Below are 22,572 nucleotides of genomic sequence, written 5' to 3'. Positions count from 1 at the left end.
TTAGCCACTTTGGAATTCTTTTTGGAATTGCGGCAAATATATATTTCTGCATTGCAACTTTTAGGACATTTTTGTCGTGCATATTTTGACAGCTTTTTGATTTCGTCTTGGAGCATATGGAACTGTTCAGAATATTTTTGTCAACGTTGGCTTTATATGTAATGGATCTATTATTGCGGACAACTTGTAAAATCTAGACTCCAAGTCAACAGTAACAATAATGTAACATGGGGGATGCTGGTTCGGGAAAAAAGTAAAAAAAATCGCTCACCGCCTCTGTAGCTTTGCCGAAAAATTCGACGAATTACATTTACTTCCTCTTGCTTGACAAAGTCATTTCTATCTTCAGCGTCCTGCTGTTATTACCAGATATGCTGCTTTTGAGGCGTTTGGATTTATGATTTATTTTGAACCATCATGGTGAGATATCAAAAGGTGAGATCAAAACGCCCATGTCAAGCGTTGCTCATTGGTCGTGATAGTAGGATTTCGTCAGGCTATTTCATCTGATATTTTTTTCATGATTAGTCTTCACTTCGAAATAATCTCGTGTTTGCTATCCAAGCAGAGAGAAGAAACCTCCCACGCAACTAGTCGGTGGTATCACCGGGTGACTTAGATCTACGCGTACAATGACCCGTATCCGAGAGATGCTGGTGGGTGATGCTGCTGCTGTTGGACGTGTTACATCGACACGCCACCAAGAGGTAATAAAATCCGCAATAAAAGTGTCTGGTTGGACGCATCAAAATAACGAATCAGCCTCGTCCATTATGTCATTGTATGAATGTAAGGTTAGTCCGGGTCAAGAAGCGAATAAATAAAACCCTGTTTTATTACGCTGTAAATAAACCCAGTTTATATTGCTGACTGTGATGTAATCAAACAGGTCTCCTGGCTGTTTGTTCTCGTGTTATTTATTCTCGCAATTGCGGCTGCCAGAAAAATGCGAAATACGTGTCTACTGGGCAATTGTTGAGATCACCTCCACCAAAGTAATGTGTATACTCCAGGAGTTAATCTGATAGAGAATGTGTGTTCTCACACTATGGAGGGATCCTGTGTTATGGCGTTCTTAATTGTAATAATCCGGCCATTTCATACTGACTGTTGACTTGCATTGACTCATCGCTTTACGCAATTAAACATCTTTTCCATGATTAAATGACGCAGACATTGTCATTGACTTTTGTCCATGCAGGTCACGTTACCTTATTTAAAGTACATTTGGAGAATTAGTCGTGTGAGAATGTTCTTGTACGTGGTAAATTTTGAATAAAAAGGTTCTTCTTTCCAAGGACAGTGTCGCCTGCTATCCGATATCATTCATTTTGTACATGACAGAAATATCAGCCTATATAGAATACAGTTATCATCTGATAGGCTACAAAATAGTCTGAGTAATCTGACATTGACATCCTATGGGTTAGATTATCCGAACATTATGTTCTTGCTGGGATTACCACAAGATTCAACAGATCTCATATCCTCTTTTCTTAAAAATCAAAGAATAAATGAATTATGTATCACATACATACATACATACATACATACATACATACATACATACATACATACATACATACATACATACATACATACATACATACATACATACATACATACATACATACATACATACATACATACATACATACATACATACTGCCATTTTGCTTGAATACATTTATCGCATATACTTCTGTGAAGAGCCTATTGGAAATTAAGGCCTACTATGGGCAGAGTTAGCTTTTGTTAATTGCTAATACTATATACCTTCATACTATCAACGTCAGATGACAACTGCAATCCCTGGAATATTTCGTATCTCCTTTCGAGATTTGAGGTCCTTATTATTCCCATGACTGTTTGCAACTGAGAGAAAACTTCTCCCAAGCTGAGGGGTCGTCATAGATGAAAGACATTCAGGTTGTGACATTGAATTTGGGAAGATGTCATAACTCCAATGGAAGCTCTTTTTCATTATCAACGTGAAAACACACAGCGCTATTTGGTAAAAAGTGTTACCATAGTAACAGAGGACTGCAACAAGGTTGCATCGTTCCTAGGCAAACACCGAGAAGCCACATGATTTCAGATTAGTTTATCAGATGGCCGACCTCTTGAAATCGTCTTACGTCATCGTTATTGCTGTTCGACCTCTATATGGCTGGCAGCTGATGTAATGTACATCTCTGAAAGCTAAGATATCATCACAAACAGACATGCTTCGACAAAATTCAAATTAAGAAAAAACCGAAATGTCAAAGCGCTTTGATCATCTATACGCATGCGCATTTCATTCAAACTCATTCTCGGAAAGTGATATTAGCGACCCTTACTCAAGGCTCATGACATTTTGTAAATATCGAAAATACCGCTCGTCTTTGTATGAATAACACATCATGCTCCTTTGTTATTTCAAACCAGGTAATAGGTGCTTGTTTCATTATTTATCATCAAGAGGACTCAATGAAAAATAGAGAATAATTTGATGCTCTATGGTACGGATCATATTGAACACAATCATGATGAATCCATGGCGAAAACTTCCATTTGCATTCACTAAATTTACCCTTGCATTTCATTTTTGTGCAAAACTTTTACTTAAATTGACTTCGTTTCAAATCATTTCACCACAGAATGTGAACACGTCCATGCTGATCATGTCAGATTCCACACAAGTGAAGAACACGTGCCAACATCTTCATTATGATGGAAACCGTTGCTTCAGAAAACACAAACATATGAACGAACAAATGTTGAATTGTAACACAGCTCATATATGTTCACTTTCTTCAGTCTTGAGACACATTTTAATTATGTGTTGTCAAAACTAAGTCTTGTTTTTCTCTGTTGCCCCTAGTTCATTTTACTTCGGATAATTCTCTAATTTTCACTAATTAAAATTCGAGGTGATTAAAATCAGATGTATTTTTACGCCTTTGACACTGCTATGATCGCCTTTACCATGGGATTTGTACACGTAGAAATTCCCAAGTGAAGTCTAGCATGTTTATAAGAAGGAGACAAATTCATAGACTAGTTTCAGTAACTCTTAAACATACTTTTAATCACAACATTCCTCTCAATTATAATTATTTTGAATGATTCGGAAAAATAAGTTTGATTGAGAGAAGACAAGGTAGTTTTGTAAAATTCCGACAATTTCCGACAATTGTCCCCTCAGTGACACAGGGACTAAAAAGGGAAAGTAGGGAGACAAGTCGCACTTACTTTACCTAATAAAAGGATAAAGATTATTTTTCAATGGATATAACAAATTAAAGGTGAATTTTTCTCGCAGAATGACAACTCTACTTAGTAATACCTTGCTCATCAAAAGGTATGGCTTTTGTAGTACCAGCAGACCATGACTAATCTAATAGTAAAGTTGAACCTGTCACATGACATCTAACTGTCCTTTTATTGGTATAATTAAGCAATGCTTCAGATCCTTCACAGTATTGATAACATGTAGAACAGAAATAAGTGATAAGACGGCAACCCACAATGGCACAAACTAATGAGCATTGGGTAATTTGCTGTGCACTGATATTATCAAGTGTTAATCAAGTTTTTTCGGTGTTATGTTTGAGTATGTGTGCATGGATGAGCCCAAAATAAGCCTCAGAGATACTGGACTACTTGCGATACTGAAGACGAAGTAAAGTAAGAGAAAAAATCCCTGTAGTTCAGGTAGAGTTATTGCAATTATAACAATACACGGTCCAGGGCAGCATCTATGCAATACTCGACTAAGTTCATGATAGCGATCTGTATACACCATTGCTTATGTGCGCTTCACCTGGGGTGATTATTGAAACATTTCAAACAAAATGAGTGTAGTTGCCGTGGACTGTGCAAATTGCAAAAGTTAAATGGTAAATGAAGCGCTTTGGCCGAAGAAAATTGCAGGAACGGTGACAATTGTGACAAAAAATTACATGTAGAATGTCGCTTGGCTAAACTATGAGCAACTCCACTCACATTAACACCCAATCATACACACACCACGCTATTTACCTGTGTTGTCTGTCTGTCTCTGGCTAAATTCTCTCTCTCTCTCTCTCTCCTCTCTCTCCTCTCTCTCTCTCTCTCTCTCTCCTCTCTCTCTCTCTCTCTCTGAAAACACTTTTCAACCCGCAGAAGCACTGTACATTGCTTTGTGTAAGATATATAACATTTATACATCAAACCACAATAAGATATAAATGCATTTCGTGTAAAGGTTCGTGAAATCATTTGAATGATTAATTGACAAGTCATATACCATAGAACAGTACATCGGCAAATTGCTTATTGAGCTTGACAAGAACAAAGGAAACGCATAGAACATAACATACCGTAAAAATAGTGAAAGTTGCAGCAACTGTGCCTAGAATAAACGAGCAATTTTCATTCCCAGGGATGCGTTTTCTTGTTGTAGCTGAGAATAGGACGATTCATTTGGAGTCAGTCCGATAGGAAAATTATCAGAAAGTCATTTAATGAAAAATAATATAAACACGCATAACTTCAAAATCCAAAATATTAAGGGTGCTGGACATTATAATATGATAATATTTGGAGTTAGAGATTTAGGGTGTCTTAATTATTTTCTGGTAACCAAGTCACACGACCTTCCTAGAGATAATAGAATATTACTTTCCCCAGGGACCACTTCTGAGATATTACGACACCTAATCCCACGATCATGCCAATACCCCTTCCCCCCCCCCCCCCCGTGTCCAAGTGAAAGCTTCCCAAGGAACAGAGCAGCCTTGTCTTGGCAGAAATCTTTCTCGAATAGAAGTCCTTTCATTCGTCGTAGAAGGAGTTGACAGAAGTAAACCACTCCGTCGTACCTCCAATGTTTGTCAGATCGCCACATTCCTCATGCAGTATCAGTTGCCCGGATTAAAAGCAGCAGATCTCTGAGAAGACTCATTTCACACATTCTGCCTTCAGCCTGAGAAGTTTAACGTGTGTGAAAGCCAAAATCTTGGATAAAATCGTCTTAAATTTTGAGCTTTTAAGTCTCGACAATATACCACTTACCCTCTTTGTTTTCTTTTCTTCGCTTAAGGACCAGTTCTGGTTACACCTGAATAAAGTATATGGAGTGTGAAATCGTAGGTATTTAGACAAACACTGTACCCTTTTCAGATTGAGCGTTAAGAACCCCACCGTCCTTTGCAGGTGTTGTCCAGCAAGATAAAGCCTGGACCACCATCGCGCATATTGATACTTCATGAAGCTTTCAGAAAGTGCCAAGCGAGAAGTGCCAAGTCTTTGACATCTCGTAAGCTAATTCCGACCAGCACCAATGCTCCGGGACATATCGAATAAGACGGACTTGAATGAGTGACTTGGTCCGTTTGTTGAACCGACCGTTCCTGTCAACAGCAAATGAAAGTAGACAGCAACTTGAGCAAGTGGGAAAGGATACACATTTCTAGTTTAAAATTTGCTGAAATCTTGGTAACAGACATTTCACATTATCTGTAAAGTGTACATTAACACTGGACTCGAAACGGGATCGATGGAAAGAAAGAGAAATATGTCCAAAAAGCAAGCTTTTCACATGAGATTTAATGACCAGCTCAGAGAATTTCGAAGAGAAACAATACCTTGCAATGAGACAGAACATCTATGGTCGTTGCCAAATTTACATGTATCTAAAGGTGATGAACTGACAGCGAATAATAGCTACTGGTTTGAATATAAACAAACCCAAGGCTCCATCATTTAATCGATGCCGATAGCTTCAGAATGACCTTTTGACCCGTTGTTAGTTTGACTTACACGCATTTAAAGCCATAACATATTGAATGTTGTTCCCTTCTGAGTTTTTTAAATCCGTAATGTGTTGCGGACTGTTTTGGTTATCCCTGATCTGTCATCCCCTTACTCTAAATATTTACATGACGCGCCGTCTGGCGTGACTCCGATGGTAAATGCACCAATTCACACGTTTGGCTAGTCTAAAAGATGTTTGTCCAATTCACATCCGAATGGTGAAATTTAGAGTGCTCTCGCAAGGACAAAGATTTGCGACCATGACCCCGGATGTAATCCCACTGGGGCCCGGGGAAGATAGTAGCATTGAACGTGTGGATGGGTGTATTGTGTACGCATTTTGTAGCTTCGTTGACCATGGGGGTACAGTACCTCCATGCTTTGACCTAGAAAAGGTCATAAGGTGAGATATTTTTGTCATGTTGCCGAGGAAATAAGACTAACACTGCCTCTGACGTTGATATAAATATAATGATCGCAAATCTTAACAAAGTTATAAATTTAAAGGTAAATCTTTCTTCGACGAGTATGGTGGTCTTTCTCGACGCCCTCCGTACTATAATCTTGTTAGTAAGTTCCCGACTAACGCGATCTCTACCCTGCACTTCATATACGAAGTCGTACGTGTTCCATCGTTGACGACAGAAAGCGCAGATAGGTCAATGATCTCAGTGTTTTTTTTTTTATTCCAAAACCATTGGTACATACACAACGGAGATATCTTTGACGAAGCGACTTTCTTGTTTTGTGTGTATCCACTGGTGGCTTTGTTTTGACTTGACGTCACTATTGCAGTCGCAGAAAAACTTTACCGAACAATGCAAAGAAATATGGAAGACCGGTCACGACATGCGACATGCGACCTGCGACTTCAAACTGCGACCTGCGTCCTGCGAGTTTGAAACATGCGACCTGCGACTTCGGCATTTAGACCTAGGTGTAACCTGCGACTTCACAACAGCGACCTGCGTGTTTGTCAAACTGCGACCTGCGACTTCACAACTGCGACATGAGACAACAACACGTAACGTTTCATGGTGTTTTCCTCAGTATTAGATTGGAGGCGTCTTGCGTGAACTTTAATCCTTTGAGCGCCAAAGTCTATTTTTGTCCCCCTTTATATAATAACCCCTGTCAATTTTTCTCCAATTTTTGCAAAATTTTGGGAAAAACCTGTAGCCAATGAAATGTGATGTCGATTTGGTCCAAAATTATCAAAAAATTACAAAAAATTCATACAATTGGTAAAATTTTGCACTAAAATTTTGGTGGGAGAAAATTACAGCGCTCAAAGGGTAAAACGTGGAAAGGATTTAACGTTCAACATCGATCAATTAATAAGCCATTGCTTTCGCTTTGGTAAATCGTTCACCAAGTCTGGCAAAACTCAATTCATGTACACACCAGTTCGTCATTTTCATCTGGAGAGATAATTTTATGACGGAAATGTTGACAGTACGTACTGTGTAAGGTAAAGGGCGACGAATTCGGACGCGCACGACGCTTTAGAACGTTCTGCGCAGATTTAACTCCATCCTGCGGCAAATGGGTTATTTTGTAGCGCATGTATTTTAACATCACCTGTCATTGTTGAAATTGCGCTTTAACCTAATTTTTTGACCCAGTGTCTTAGAAATACATGTGACCTATAACCTTGTCATATTTTGACCCCCTAGGAAGCTGGATTTTATTCAATATGAGCACAAAATTAATATTTCTCTCCCATTTATATGGCGCAAATTACCCATTCACCTGGAGATATTGTAAAAAGTAGCGTGGTGACACCCTTTTATTAAAAGTGTAAACTAAATGGTATTATGTCAGGAGTTTATTCGCCAAGTTTGGTCAAAATGACACCATTCAAAGCGACAGGAAGAAAGTTCGAAAATTATGTAGTGATATAATTTCGATATCGTCATTTTGTAATCGATACTTATGTTAAAATTTCTTCACAAACATCATGAGAACTATACATTCGATAGATATGGATCTTAAGTCTTGGTATTTTATTAAAATTAACTCATTTGCTAAGCTTTTTATAATTGCTTTCTTTAGTTTAAGTGAATTATATCATTTTTATTTATTTCTAACGACGCCATTTTAACGTCCGTTTCCATGGAAACGAGCGTGGTGACCCCCATTTTTTATTTCATTTTTGCACTTGCACAACTTCCAAGGATATTTGTGCAAAGTTTCAAGAAAATGACACCACAACTTAATTTTGACGTGATTCGTAGTACTTCACCTTAATGCATGGAAAATAATATGCTACGTGATAGGCATTTATATGTGTTTATATTATAATTTCAAATTATTTTTGATATTCTTCGTCTGCCTTACCTCGCTTCTTTCCTTATGTTATCGACAAACCTTTTGATTTTTAGATATCTCTGGTATTTATCCTCATTTCACAGTGGTATAACCATTTAGCTGTCTGTTTAATTCATCAGTTGCCCCCCCCCCCCCCCGTATCATAACTGCGTCAGTGTCATTGCAAACATTCGAATTTTCTGTTATTGTCGTTCATTTTCTAACATTTCCAGTTTTGTTCCAATTCTCCAGTGATTGATCATCCGATGTTGTCATCTTTTCGTCTAATTTCATTTTTACTTTTCGTCAAAAAATCGAATTGATCCAACTTTTGTTCAGTTGGAAAAATAAAATATTCGTACTGGTTTACTTCGGACTACATTTGTCTACACAAATAACATATGCAAAGTAAAGCAGTTAAAATAATACTGATACAGAAGTGCAAACATATTGCCAACCATGAATAGCCAGTGACCGACTTTCTTTATAGATAACGCGAGTTAAAACTGTAAAACAGGACATCATTAAACCCTCCTACAATCCTATTTTCAGCCTAATATGTACATACTATAATATGTACATATTATTTTTTGTGTGTATATAATATTTTAGATCATGTGGGCAAAAAGTTCCAGAAACTAACACTGATGTAGACGTTTAAAACCCTATTGCTATTGCATTATTTCAGATCAGTTTGCCTTTCGTAAGAAGGAAAATAAATTTGTACTCTTCGTTTGTGGAATTCTCTACCGTCACAGCTTCATGCACTTCTATCGCTGGTTGAATTCTTTCGCTGGCCGATTTTTGCGCAGGCCAGCGATGCGAAAATTATGCTCTGGTCGCGAGAATGCGGTATTACCGGCTGTTTTAATACAGTGCAAAGGTGTCCCTCGTGTTTTTCAGGCTCGTGTTCAGAGCAATGATGCGAACAAATCAAGACTGATATCGCAGTTTCACAAACACGCAAGAGCAGGTCGCTGTTGTGAAGTCGCAGGTTACACCTTGGTCTAAATGCCGAAGTCGCAGGTCGCATGTTTCAAACTCGCAGGACGCAGGTCGCAGTTTTGAAGTCGCAGGTCGCATGTCGCATGTCGTGACCGTCTTCCATAAGAAAGGCAAAAGTGTTTGCATTTTGGCATGAAGAGAGATGGAATCCAAAGATTACTCTGTGTGAATAGCCACTGAAGTTCCCGCCTCCTGCACTGCCTCAACTGGTACGGTCCCTCCCATTCGTTGACTTTGTTAAATCTACGGCTAAACTTTCTGACAACAGGATTGTCGTCACATAAACATCACTATCAAACGTCCAATAAGATATGCAATCTATCTTTGTTTGTTTATAACTGTTGCCTGCCATCGTTTATTGAAATACACCATGTTCCAGATTAAAAAGTGTTAGCTGTAATCTTGATAAAGCCACTATACAAATTATTGACATGATTCTGGCGGAATTAAATGATGTCAGGTGATAAATAGCAAACCATCTTACAAAAAAACTTAGAAAAACAACAAATCTTGACATCAAAGGTATAGCGACACCTGAAAAAGCATTTGTGTTTAGATCTTTTCTGAAGGAGGAAGCGATTCGTTACGTTATTTGTTTGTCAGTTAACATCAAGCACATTTAGGCCAAACTGGAATCGGAGTACATCAGAAGCATTCCAAAGATCTTTTTGCTCCGGGATATTTTCATAACAGAAGAAAGCTACATTTGCTACATAGAGTAGGTTATGTCACTGTAAGACTTTTAAAAGCTTCAAACGATTTACCATTTCCTTATAGCTACGTTTTGTCCCACTGCAAGGAAAGCCTCTTCTATATGACGGGGCAATATTGTACTTGAGTGCGGTATACACGCAGATTGAACTACATCTCGTTCGTTTAACGGTTCCCGGATGTACAAAATTTTACGCCCTATGCTACAATTATCTGTCATAATAATTTTTTTAGTTTTTTTTTTACGGAAACAAACTTCTGAAGTGGAAAGGTTTATAAAGTAGTTTTCTGTTTCGACACACAGAGAGGTCTCTGTGATGCACTCAACAAAATGCACCCAAATTTCTGCCCAAACTCCTCAGCCTTGTCAATAATTTTCTAATGCTAGATGAACTTGACCACGATTTGAGCCATCTACCAAGAATGTACAGTCACGACCAGCAGAAACGGGGTTTTTGAGCAAATCTCAGTCAACTTTTGTATCCTCAGGGTCGTTTATGTAACTATCCAGGGATACTATTGAGGAAAATTTCTTCTCAAGTTCTTCGGTGAATACGCACTGAATGTAATCTCGTTTTCAGTTGTACGTAGAATCCTATTAAATTGCTCAAAACAAAGAAATTCCTCTGCAATGTATGACAACATGTGTTACTATTCACTGCCTCGAGCAAGAACTTGTCTCTTATTTGTAGTAGAGGTTGCACGGCTGAAGAAATTTTACGTCAGAACAGTCAAATACAAATACTGACGAACAAGTAGCGGGTGGCAACAAACTCATCCTCGGGCTCGTCCTAGACAGTTAATCTCGCTCCAGGCTCGTCCAACGAATGTTTTTACTTTACTGCTTTTTTTTGTTCTTTCTCAATTTGCATTATATCATCCAATCGGATGAAATCGTAGACCCTAAGAAAAAGAACCAGTGCGTGTTTTGTTCTTGAAACCACATTTAAGGCTTTCAAGCGCGTTTATCGAGAATTGTGAATTAAGGTTTTCCAGATTTTCTTGCTTTCAATCTCGGAGACGAAAAAGGAAAGTTTAACAGACAGTTTTAAGTTCCTTCTACAGCAGTGGGAATTTCAACTGGCGTCCATGGATGTACGGAATGTACATGCAAATTGACCATGTTCAACTGTAAAGGTACTCGGGAAAATACATCATTTATGTGTTCCAGATGAGAGTTGGTGGCGTGGAGAAAGTAATAAGAGGATTTTAACAGGCAAGGGTATCATGTTGTGAAAGCTAGCGGCAAGCAGCTATATTGATGAAAATCGTGGATTCCAGATACAATTAGAGTTATGAGAATCGGATGACTTGATTTACAAAAACAACCTGATGATATCTTGGAAAAACGGGTAATATCCCGGAAAACATGAAAAATTTATTAGGAAAGAGAGAGGGCGAAGCATGTGTAGGCTGGCTATCTCCGGATCTAAGTCCAGGTATTAGACGCCAATTGGTTTTTCAACCTTTAGGGGTCGATTTGTGTGACAAGCTGTACATATCTTGGCACAATATGGAAATACCAATGTTAGAACACTGGACAACTCCCTCTCTTCTTGTCATTGCTTTAATGTGTAATTATTGACCTTACCAACAGTTTTGCATAAAAATCATTGACGTTTTAACAGATCTCGACTTATGAAATGCATAGCTGTGAAAATGCACTAGATCACATGAATGGTAAGGGTCGGGTTGGGATGGCCCTCCAGTTACAAAGCATGCAACGATTGAGCTTTCCCTTCTGGCAAAGTGAAAGTTGATCCATGACAAGGATAACCCTCCAGGAAAGGATTATGAAAACAGTGTGCCTGGAAAGATGACTCCGGGATCAGAGACAGCAATTATTGTCTAATGACAGAGCAGTGATAATTTAGCTACCTCGTTCCATCGATAGTTTTGAGTGAAAACTTGGAGGATGTAAATACCTGTACGGACGTGTTTAAACGACGACACTATACCGAGTTAGTGAATCTGAAATTGAATGTAGACCTTGTGAACTCACAACAATCTTAACTTTCGATGATATCGTTTATTTTGTTCTTGATGGCAAGTGCATTACCCTCATCCCGATAGAAAATGTCGAAATACAGGGTATAAGGATTACCAAACACAGCACACTGTCCATATGTTGACTACTGAATTCTAGTCCGTACATTCAATTAAGTTGTCAACAATGTTGATGGACATTAACCACGTACAGACTGCTTTGGCAAGTTAAACACTGGCTATTTCGACTTGACTTTGGGAGTAGAACAAGAAACATTTTGATGACAAACACTGTTGTAACTTGCTATTACCATTATTTGTTTCTATTCTTTCACTCTACGATGTGTCTTGTAACCTTTCCCCTGGTGAAATAAACAACACAACTAAAACTTTGATAATTTAAAACTGTTCTGGCCAATGGAGGGTTGAACAAATCTTACTATCCTTGTAATTATTTCCTTGTCGGACTGTAATCACGTATACTGCAGCATCTGAATATGCAAATCATACATGGCTAAAGCCTTACAGATGATGCACCTGACCCATAATATAAGTACCAGGCTACTTAAATATAATCTATTTCGCCCCCCTTGACTCATTTACACGTAAAATCGATGAACACTCACTGAGATATTGTTGCTTTTTGCATGAGCCACTTTCATTAAATCGATACTGAAGTAGGCAATTAGGGTTTTCACAGAGCCGAGGATGCCATGATACAACGTTATCAGCTGCAACTGTTCGCCGTATCATCCGTCTTTACCTCCATGGCTATTTCTAGTATACTTTTGTTAAGGTCTCGCTCCAAATTGAGTTGATGCAACTATGAGTGTGAAATAAAGCGGAGTATTTCTCTGTCTGCTGTCTGTCTGTCTGTCTGTCTGTCTGTCTGTCTGTCTGTCTGTCTGTCTGTCTGTCTCTCTCTCTCTCTCTCTCTCTCTCTCTCTCTCTCTCTCTCTCTCTCTCTCTCTCTCTCTCTCTCTCTCTCTCTCTCTCTCTCTCTCTCTCTCTCTCTCTCTCTCTTGACATGCTAACATGTTGCTCGTTCCAATCACAGGAAAAGAGCAGTACAATTTCAAACATTGTCAATGAAAGTGTTTGTACGTGGTATCAAGGCAATCAAGACAATGCAAAACACTAAGGATACTTTTAATTAACACAATCATTGATATACAACTGTCCATTAATCAATGTATCGTCTCTCAGGTTTTCAACATTTGTTCTTCCTTGTCAACTTAAACGGTATATTGCATCTGTGACTGTGTGAATGTTTCATCTACGTCGTCGAAATCTTACCGCTGCGCAATTTGAAAACACTGCTTTTGCGATATATGTCGCGTTAATTACACATCGAAGAAATATGCCCAAGAAATAAATGAAATAATGTGATTGGGGATTGTGTAATTGTAAACGTGTAAAGTGCCCAGTTAGGTCAGCAGTGTCCGCTTTGATTTCTTTCAGCATTACAGCTGGATGATGGATGTATGTATGTAATGAGTATGTATGTATGTATGTGTATGTATGTATGTATGTATGTATGTATGTATGTATGTATGTATGTATGTATGTATGTATGTATATGTATGTAGTATGTATGTATGTATGTATGTATGTATGTATGTATGTATGTATGTATGTATGTATGGTATGTATGTATGTATGTATGTATGTATGTATGTATGTATGTATGTATGTATGTATGTATGTATGTATATGTGGGATATGTGGATGTGTGGATGGATGGATGGATGGATGAATAGATACATGTATGCATGCACGTAGGTAGGTAGGTGGGTGGGTCGGTGGTGGGACGGCCTTATGTGTGCACCTATAGGCATACATGCATGCACAAAATGGTCTTTGAAACTGGATGTCCGAGACAGACTCGGGTGATGGCAGGCAGCCAAAGCTTGATTAATTTGTTTGACAATCCAATCCAAGGTAAATCACGGTAGTTTTTGACGTCTCTAAGCATAAACAAATCGGCAATACAGCAATAATGTGAAGTATTGACATGTACTTATGATTCCTTGTCCTTTGCCATTTATGTCATGATGATGTAACATCCTCTGAAAAAATGAATATTGATCTTCCTGGGATTAATAACGAATGATCGTCTCCTGCCGTTTTTTTATTCATCATAGGTGTCCCCATAGTCTTGTTTCGTTTAAAATGTCCATCTGATGATGCAGACAACCTCAGTCCGTCGAAATGTCAGTGATTTGGAACCATACTCACATTTGAATCGAACTATCAATTTGGTCAGTTGGTACAGAGCACTCGTTTAAGGCGAAACAATTCACAGTTAAAATATGCCTAAAGTCAATACTGATCAGACAAATTTTAAACGACATATTTTAAGACGATGAATTGATAGATGAAATTTGGTTTTATGTCGGAAAAGAGGGTGAGTTTTAAATGTCTGAACACTGCTTCCCACGAAATATGCAATTCCTATACCCTTACTCTATTTGATTTTGTGGATAGTATTAGAATTCATACGTGCACGTGAAGGGACAAGCCCTGTTCAGGGCCGCGCTGTACCCTTTAGTCCTACGAACGGATGTACTTAGCCCACGTTATGTATGTCTTACCGGCCATCATAATCGCAATCCAAGCACGACTTAAATATCTACCGAAAAGATAGCAGCTTCAATCATTTCAACCTTTGGAAGTATTTCGTACTGCAATTTCAGATCATAGTATCACTCAAAAATCTAGAGATGCGAAACGAAACAAGCCCCGGGAAGAGAATCTACAGAAAAACAGCAAGACAGGGCTGTGACATTTATGCGCGATGACAGTTTCCTACTGGCGGAAGATTACTGTAATTTCCCATGGAAGTTTTAAGGTCAGCTCGGCGCATCATTCCAGCTGCCCATTTTCTCCATTATCTCACAATGCGCTAGGATATGCAACCGTAAGCAAATTGGTAAATGTCTTTCACCCGAGTTGCTTCTGTTTTGCCTCGGATATTTCAGATATCCCTCAAGCTTTTTAATAAATTCCTAACTGTATCTTATAAATAATTGTCAGTGGAAAATGAACACAGTGTACATTAGACACACAATGCTCTGACAGAACCTTGCGTCTTCAAAGGACACCGGAATGAAATCTTTCCGAAAAACGTTGTTCCCATTTGGCACGTCGACGTTAGAATTCCGTAATGGAGGCAGTGTTAAAAAAGTGACGATTTTGCGAAGAAACCAGTGAATGCAATTTTTCGAGGGTAGAATCTCGAAATATAGCGACTGCTGTAGAAAAGGGTTTAGAATTTTGTTATAAAGCGGTCTGTTGCGCAAATTCACTGTTCTGATTGCAATGTGCGATATAAGTTCGCTTTCGGTTTCTTGTACACCCACGCACTCTTTTCGAGTCTCGAAGTCCTTCCCCTGAGGCACTGCATCAGCGTCAGAGGGTTGTGAATATATTTTGCTGACAAGCATGGTATTAAAACATGAATGCTGCAGAGAAAGTAGATGTTGGGGAATACACATTCTTGGGTCATCTATCTTTGATTGATAAATATATGCTGACGGAATATGAGAGAGAGAGAGAGAGAGAGAGAGAGAGAGAGAGAGAGAGAGAGAGAGAGAGATGAAACAAAACATATTTAGTTGTGGGAAATGGATGGAATGGGTGTCGATGGAAAGATGAGTGTGGATACTGGTTGTATCATTGCCATTGGATGTTTACCCTCTCCACTCAAATCTCTGTCACTAAACTTAATTTCTCTCTAGACCTGATATCAATGCTGTAGAACGTACAATACAACCCATAGGTGCAGTACATACAAACATACTAGAGATTCTGTTCAGGAACAAATTGTAAACCTGCTGCTCTATCTGCCCGGAATATCTTAAATTTTTAAACAGATACAGGAAATTGTAGTTTCAATTTCGATTCGATACTCAGGAGATGAAATTAATTCGCTCGTCCCTGGTGGTAAAACGTTGTGAAATATACGACTTGATTTCGTTTAGAAATCACAACGCAGTGTGCAGGAACAGACAAGATTTCGTGTTCGTTAGCTGGCTAACAAACAGCAAAAGTTTGCAGTTATTGGCCAGAGATGACGTTTTTCACGTTCAGAGAAGCTAAAACTGACTTTGTGTCCTAGTACCTGTACATCATGTTACACTCATCAGTTCGTTGTCAGCAGATTTAGTGTATATCACGATGAATTAGTCCCCGGTCAGGAAATCATTCCCGCCAAAACGCTGTAATAACATTGACTTCGGAACTGTCATTTCCATTTCCAAAGCTCCATCAGTTGCAGCGTTAGGTGTATTTTTCATATTATTGTACGTTTTGCAAGGTGAAATTTCTTATCCTACTTCAAATCACGTATGTCGAAATATGTGGTGTTTAACCTGTAAACTCATGTCTGTCTGTCTGTAATGCCAAATATTGTTGTTGACAACTGAATTTTTGTGGGGACCAGAATTCATTTGTCAACAGTTAATATTGCGTAATAACAGTGCATGTTGTACACAGACCGTTGAGTTTATATGTCCAATACTTGGTATTTCATTGTACTCTTGGGAAAAGAAGAAGACATTTCATTTGCTTTACAGATCACAATTAATGAAAATATTATCAAAGGTCACTTCCGTTTTCCGTTTGATTTTTAATGGTCTTAAAACCACTGGGATGCTTCTTAGATTCTGATATTGTGACTTTACACCAATTTGAAGAGTCACAGCGTAAAATAGGGATGAAGATGCCATTTATCACCCTATGTTTGGTTTTTTATCTAGGCACTGTTGAATTGGTCACTTAGGATATTGAGATGCTCGACGGGTGATCTTCTCGGAATATGAGTGGATTACTAGTGCTTGTGGATTGGTCGTTTGTCCATTTTCATAACATTACTCGTTTGTCCATTTTCATAACATACTCGATCGGTTACAGTATGGAAACACGTAACTTTACTATTTACATGTGAAGAGAGAGAGAGAGAGAGAGAGAGAGAGAGAGAGAGAGAGAGAGAGAGAGAGAGAGAGAGATGCTATTATTTTGTTGAATTCTTCCCTGAAGAGATCAAAAGAATATTTACTTTTTGTCAATCTTATTTGTCTTTTGAAATATTCATGATCGGCGATTTCCGATTGCTACCTCCAATATTTAGAAACAATGTTTTGAGATTCCCCTTTCGGCTTAAGAGAATTGTGATGGCTCATTATCGGCATGTTGTCACATGATGTTGTTTCTGTGCGTCAGCGTTGTATAATGCGGATTTATTTTGAAGAAGCCGTACAGATGGTCATCTTTCATTAATTAATAGTGGAATGCGCGCATTTTAGAGAGGATTTATAAGGAATCCAACCTTCTGAGACACGCGTTTAGTTCTGAAGAACCGATAATGAAACCAAGAGATGTGCCTATCTTGAGGGATTTAGGGGTTAAGTGGAATATATTAATTACAGAAGTTCAGAAGTTCAAATTCGCTTTCTTAGATATTTCTTCAATATTACTCAGACATTTGAAAGCAGCACGATTCTGTCTTTTTAAGTTTCTTTTCATTTTTGTCTTTTATGGTCTTACATTGTGAAACTGTGACTCGAGTGAGTAAGACACCTTGTTTCCTAGCAACCAAATGAGTTAGAATCCCTTTCCCTTCATTGGCAGCGTGTCACTGCGGTTCTTGATAGAAAAAGAGATAAAATAGTGGGGGTTGGCAAGGTTTCTGCCATTATAATGGAAGGTTGTTGGATTGTATACTTTCAAAGCGCAGCTTTGAAGTATGCTTTCAGAGGGTTCTGTTTACGTAAAGCGTGACCTCCGTTTCTACTGCGCATATGTATGATACGGTACATGTATGTATGTATGTATGTATGTATGTATGTATGTATGTATGTATGTATGTATGTATGTATGTATGTATGTATGTATGTATGTGTGTGTGTGTGTGTGTGTGTGTGTGTGTGTGTGTGTGTGGTGTGTGTGTGTGTGTGTGTGTGTGTGTGTGTGTGTGTGTGTGTGTGTGTGTGTGTGTGTGTGTGTGTGTGTGTGTGTGTGTGTGTGTGTGTGTGTGTGTGTGTGTGTGTGTGTGTGTGTGTGGTGTGTGTGTGTGTGTGTGTGTATGTGTGTATGTATGTATGTATTGTATGTAGTAGTATGTATGTATGTATGTATGTATGTATGTATGTATGTATGTATGTATGTATGTATGTATGTATGTATGTATGTATGTATGTATGTATGTATGTATGTATGTAGTATGTATGTATGTGTGTGTGTGTGTGTGTGTGTGTGTGTGTGTATGTATGTATGTATGTATGTATGTATGTATGTATGTATGTATGTATGTATGTATGTATGTAGTATGTAGTATGTATGTATGTATGTATGTATGATGTATGTGTGTGTGTGTGTGTGTGTGTATGTATGTATGCATGTATGTATGTATGTATGTATGTATGTATGTATGTATGTATGTATGTATGTATGTATGTATGTATGTATGTATGTATGTATGTATGTATGTATGTATGTATTCTTACACATTCATTTTTGAAAAATATGGATGGATATATGGATATATGGGGTGTACGTGTGAATGTACATGTGTATTCGTAAACATATGGGTGCGAGAGGATCTGATTTGTTTCAGTTAGTCCCATAGCCGATTATGCATGCCAGGCCTGATATAGGCCTAAATAGTTTCATTTTGTTTCATGTTGTTGCATTCTAAATTTCTTATCGTGCAAATGAAGTGTGGCAAAGTTTACATTTCATAAAAATCGCTGCGAATCGACTCTCAGGTATTTCTTATTTTCATACACCCAACTTATATCAACAACTCCCCAGATGCGTTTAAAGAGAAGATGATGATGCATGGATGCATGGAATATGTGTATGATGTGTAGAATATAGAATGTCACGTGACACACAGCGGTCAACAGACATGCAGTCAAAAAATCAAAAGCCAACACCGTTTCTACAAACCGAGTTGCAACTTTCACGAGTTACCAGAATAGTTTGTTTTGGAATACTTTCGCCGGTACTGCTAGCGCTGATTAGATTTAATAATTGCGAAATAACGTTCAGCCCGTTACTTGTGACTCTCTCCTCAAACAGAGGACAAACGTTTGTTAATGTAAGATAGATCAATGTACTGAACATCTTTTCTCCGTTACCCTTAAGTTGGTGTAATGAAAACGCACACCATACAATCTTGCTCTTTCGTTGTGATCAATTTTGATAGGAAGTAAAATTTTAACTTTCTTATCTCATGCCAATGATTTTGTTCTTTTCCTGTGAAAGTTTTCTTCAAAATTTGTTTTAATATATCCATCGTTTCAAATGAATCAATAAGAAATCGAACATATCAAATCAAATCAAATCACATCAAATCAAATCAAATACCATAAGCGTGGTAAGGGCGTCCCAGGTATTCTTGTCTACCGTCGGGTTACACATAGATGTTACTATCACGTCGACTCATGCGGACATTGACAGAGAGAGAGAGAGAGAGAGAGAGAGAGAGAGAGAGAGAGAGAGAGAGAGAGAGAGAGAGAGAGAGAGAGAGAGAGAGAGAGAGAGAGAGAAGAGAGAAAATGTTGCAGTTAGGGAGCGTTCAGTTTTTAACGGCTGGGGGGGGGCGGCAAAATCTTGTCGCCGGTGTTCCAAAAAATTATACCCCCCCCTGCATTTTTGTTCTGTGAAAAAAAGATGACCCCCCCCTTTGTCAGACTAAAAAAAATTGATGCACCCCCCCCCCCCCCGCTTAAAAAAAACTAAAACCCATATGTCAAATTTACCCGCATGGTTTGGATTTGAACTCCGGTACGCGGCACACTTTATTCGTGTAGCAGAGATGCCAGTGCACAAACTTCTCAGCCACATCCATTGAAACGTCTGTTAATTAGGATGACTGTAAGGCAATTTTTAACTTCATTTCCATAGACAACTCATGTCCATGGACATTGTATAAAGTGAACTTTATTGGAGTGGTTCGCCAAAGGCAGCCCTCCGGTTAAGAGGGTCATGGGCCATTACGTAAAGTCAACTTTATTCAAGTGGGCCACCAAAGGTGGCCCGCCGGTAAAGAGGGTCGATCATGGCTATTGCATAAAGTAGACTTTACTGGACAGGGCCGCTGAAGGCGCACGGCCATTAAAATTGCCGTGGGGTATTACATAAAGTCAATTTATTTGAGTGGGCCGCCGCAAGGCGGCCCGCCGGTAAAGAGGGTCGATCATGGCCATTGCATGAAGTAAACCTTATTCGGCGGCCCGCCGGTAAAGAGGGTCGATCATGGCAATGGCATAAAGTGAACTTTATTGTTGGTATTATGTTTTTGAAAATGTGGTGACCCCCCTTTCCTACCAGTGAAAAAGTGATGACCCCCCTTTGCGGATTCCAAAATTTTGATGACCCCCCCCTGGATTTTGCCGGCCCCCCCGGCCGTAAAAACTGAACGGTACCTTATCCGCATTGAACAGCTCACTTCATGGCTTAACGTTTAGTAAACATTTTTTATTTCGCAGGCAAAAGAAATTCTCGATTCATATTTTCATGTAAAATCTTTTGCTCTACTTTGACCTAATTTGCCATGTCAGTGCATATCTATAGTACAGAGTTGACTTTGAGGTCAATATTCAGGGTGTGTGACGATCTGCAAGATTCATTTTTTATCCCATCGGGAGAGATTCTCATCTGTTGACTAGAATATTCCCTACAAGGCCTTGGTGAAAACTGAAGCCACAATTACAGCGTGTTGGGAGCCAAATTGACGTCTAGTTTACTTAAGCACGGAGAAAAAAAGTCCATCAGGCATAAAACTGAAATTTAATCTGAAAATCGATGCCTTCTCAGAGTTCTCTGGGGTCCAGGTGTGCGGCAAGCTTTAAATCACCTAGGGAGCCATTGAACCTTTTAAGTGTAAGGAAATTCGCCAACATTCTTTCACATCCCTGTCGTAAGACAACTGAAGCTTGTTGCAATTTTCTGTGAATTTAAATGATTCAGTGCGCCTTAGAGACCCCCTGAACTTTTTAAGTCCATTTCACACTTGCTTGAGCAAATGGCGCGATATCGGTTGCTGCACTGCGAACGTAATCAGTTAGAAGACGTGCCGCGGTAAATTGGTTTTCGCAGACTCAATAATGGTACCTGAATAGCGGGTTGAAGGCGAAACCATTACGTAAACAGTCATCTTAGAAATCATTGCGGATTAGCAAATATAACAAACCATCAACTCTCATCTTTGAATCAGATTTATTTGAAACGGAATAAGTATATTAGGATCAAAGAGAGATTTACTAAATCGACATTTCGCTCATAAGGCAAAACAGCGATCTGATATAGTTGTTCGTTCTGAACGAACGCCCCTAAACATAAATAGTAGCTCCAGCATCCCTCAAGGACAGGCTGTATTGAAATGAACGCAGGAAACAATTTTGCGATTGCTTGAAAGATAAGAATTTTATCAGGTTGGAACGAATCGCTCATTTAGGCTATTTGCTTGTGCTAATATCCTGGACAATCGTCTTGTAATAGTTTCTTAATTATCGGACCATTCTACATCAAGCTGAAGTGCACATTGGGTAAAAAATTAAATGTGATCAGATACGAAAGCGGAGGACTGTGTTAATATTTTAAGGATAGTTAGAAACTCCTAAAATACTTCGAGCTATATGGAGAGAGAGAGAGAGAGAGAGAGAGAGAGAGAGAGAGAGAGAGGAGAGAGAGAGAGAGAGAGAGAGAAGAGAGAGAGAGAGAGAAGAGAGAGAGAGAGAGAGAGAGAATAAACATCTTATGCCAAGGGGTTTCTGTAATCCTTCATGCTCTCCTCGCGGTAATTTTATACATTTTCTTGCAGAAACCCGAGAAAAGGGTCGAAGTGTCATCGGGGAATATTGTTTTCGGCTGGTCAAAGGAAGATAACCCAAACCAAAGCGAGATAGTAAAACCGGCAGAGACAGTCAGACAGTATCTGCAGAGTGAGATACACAGTGACCTAAAGACAGTCAGTCATCTCTCAAAGAGTCGGATGGAGAAGTTACTGTACATATATGTTCTCGAGTATTAAATTCTGCTTGAAAACAGTTATATGTGGGCTCTTTGCACTGCCAGTGCCACCATGAAAAGATGTGACTTTATGTGTTAACACTTCAAGCGAAACAATTATGCGTTTCCAGGTCGCATTTCATTACAAAGATTTCAGCGTTTTTATCTTCGTCTCTCAGGTAAACTTCATCGCTAAACGACACGATCATCAAAGAGTAGTGTTTTAACTTTCAAAATGAGCCATCCGTTGATGATATGCGGTAAGTATGCGTGTTTGTCTGTGCAAAGGGAATTCAATTGCACATGATGAATTTAACGGCCGAGCAAGTACATCTACCTGAGCCGGGTGACAATTCCTGGGAGCTGAATGAATTTCCATTACTTGAGATCTTGGCGCAGCTGAGACGGGTTACTTGTGGTTTCTGTAAACCAGTATTCTTATAAGCTCCCATTCAGAGCAGTGACAGTTTGGTGCCACATGTGATTGACGGCGCCTTCAGCAAATGGATTCTTTAACGAGTTTTATTTGTGTTTGTTTAGGTGTCTTTGGACACAGAATTCTTCCATGCTCCTCAACCCACTCTATTTGGACATCTTGATGACTATTGGTTAACTTGGGATCGGTAAATAAACTGTTTCCACCAAGTGAGAATACTGAACACACTAATCAATCTCAATTATCACACTATTAAAATTAAATATCATTCCAGCGTTTCTATTTCACAATCGATATCCTCAACCGACACTCCCAAAAGGCCATCA

General features: G+C 38.9%; 1 protein-coding gene across 1 annotated transcript in view; it reads left to right on the top strand.

Annotated features, from left to right (window-relative positions):
• The first annotated feature begins 632 nt into the window (after positions 1–632).
• The window catches only part of LOC139144520 (complement factor B-like), a 52,664-nt gene continuing 30,724 nt past the window's right edge, over positions 633–22,572 (top strand). Inside the window, exon 1 of the mRNA XM_070715218.1 lies at positions 633–707. Within this exon, the coding sequence (XP_070571319.1) occupies positions 633–707 (75 nt within the window). The remainder of the gene's footprint in view (positions 708–22,572) is intronic.

This window comes from Ptychodera flava, chromosome 11, assembly GCF_041260155.1.
Source record: "Ptychodera flava strain L36383 chromosome 11, AS_Pfla_20210202, whole genome shotgun sequence".
NCBI lineage: Eukaryota > Metazoa > Hemichordata > Enteropneusta > Ptychoderidae > Ptychodera > Ptychodera flava.
Note: the sequence above shows the minus strand (reverse complement) of the source record. Positions and strands in the feature narration are given on the sequence as shown.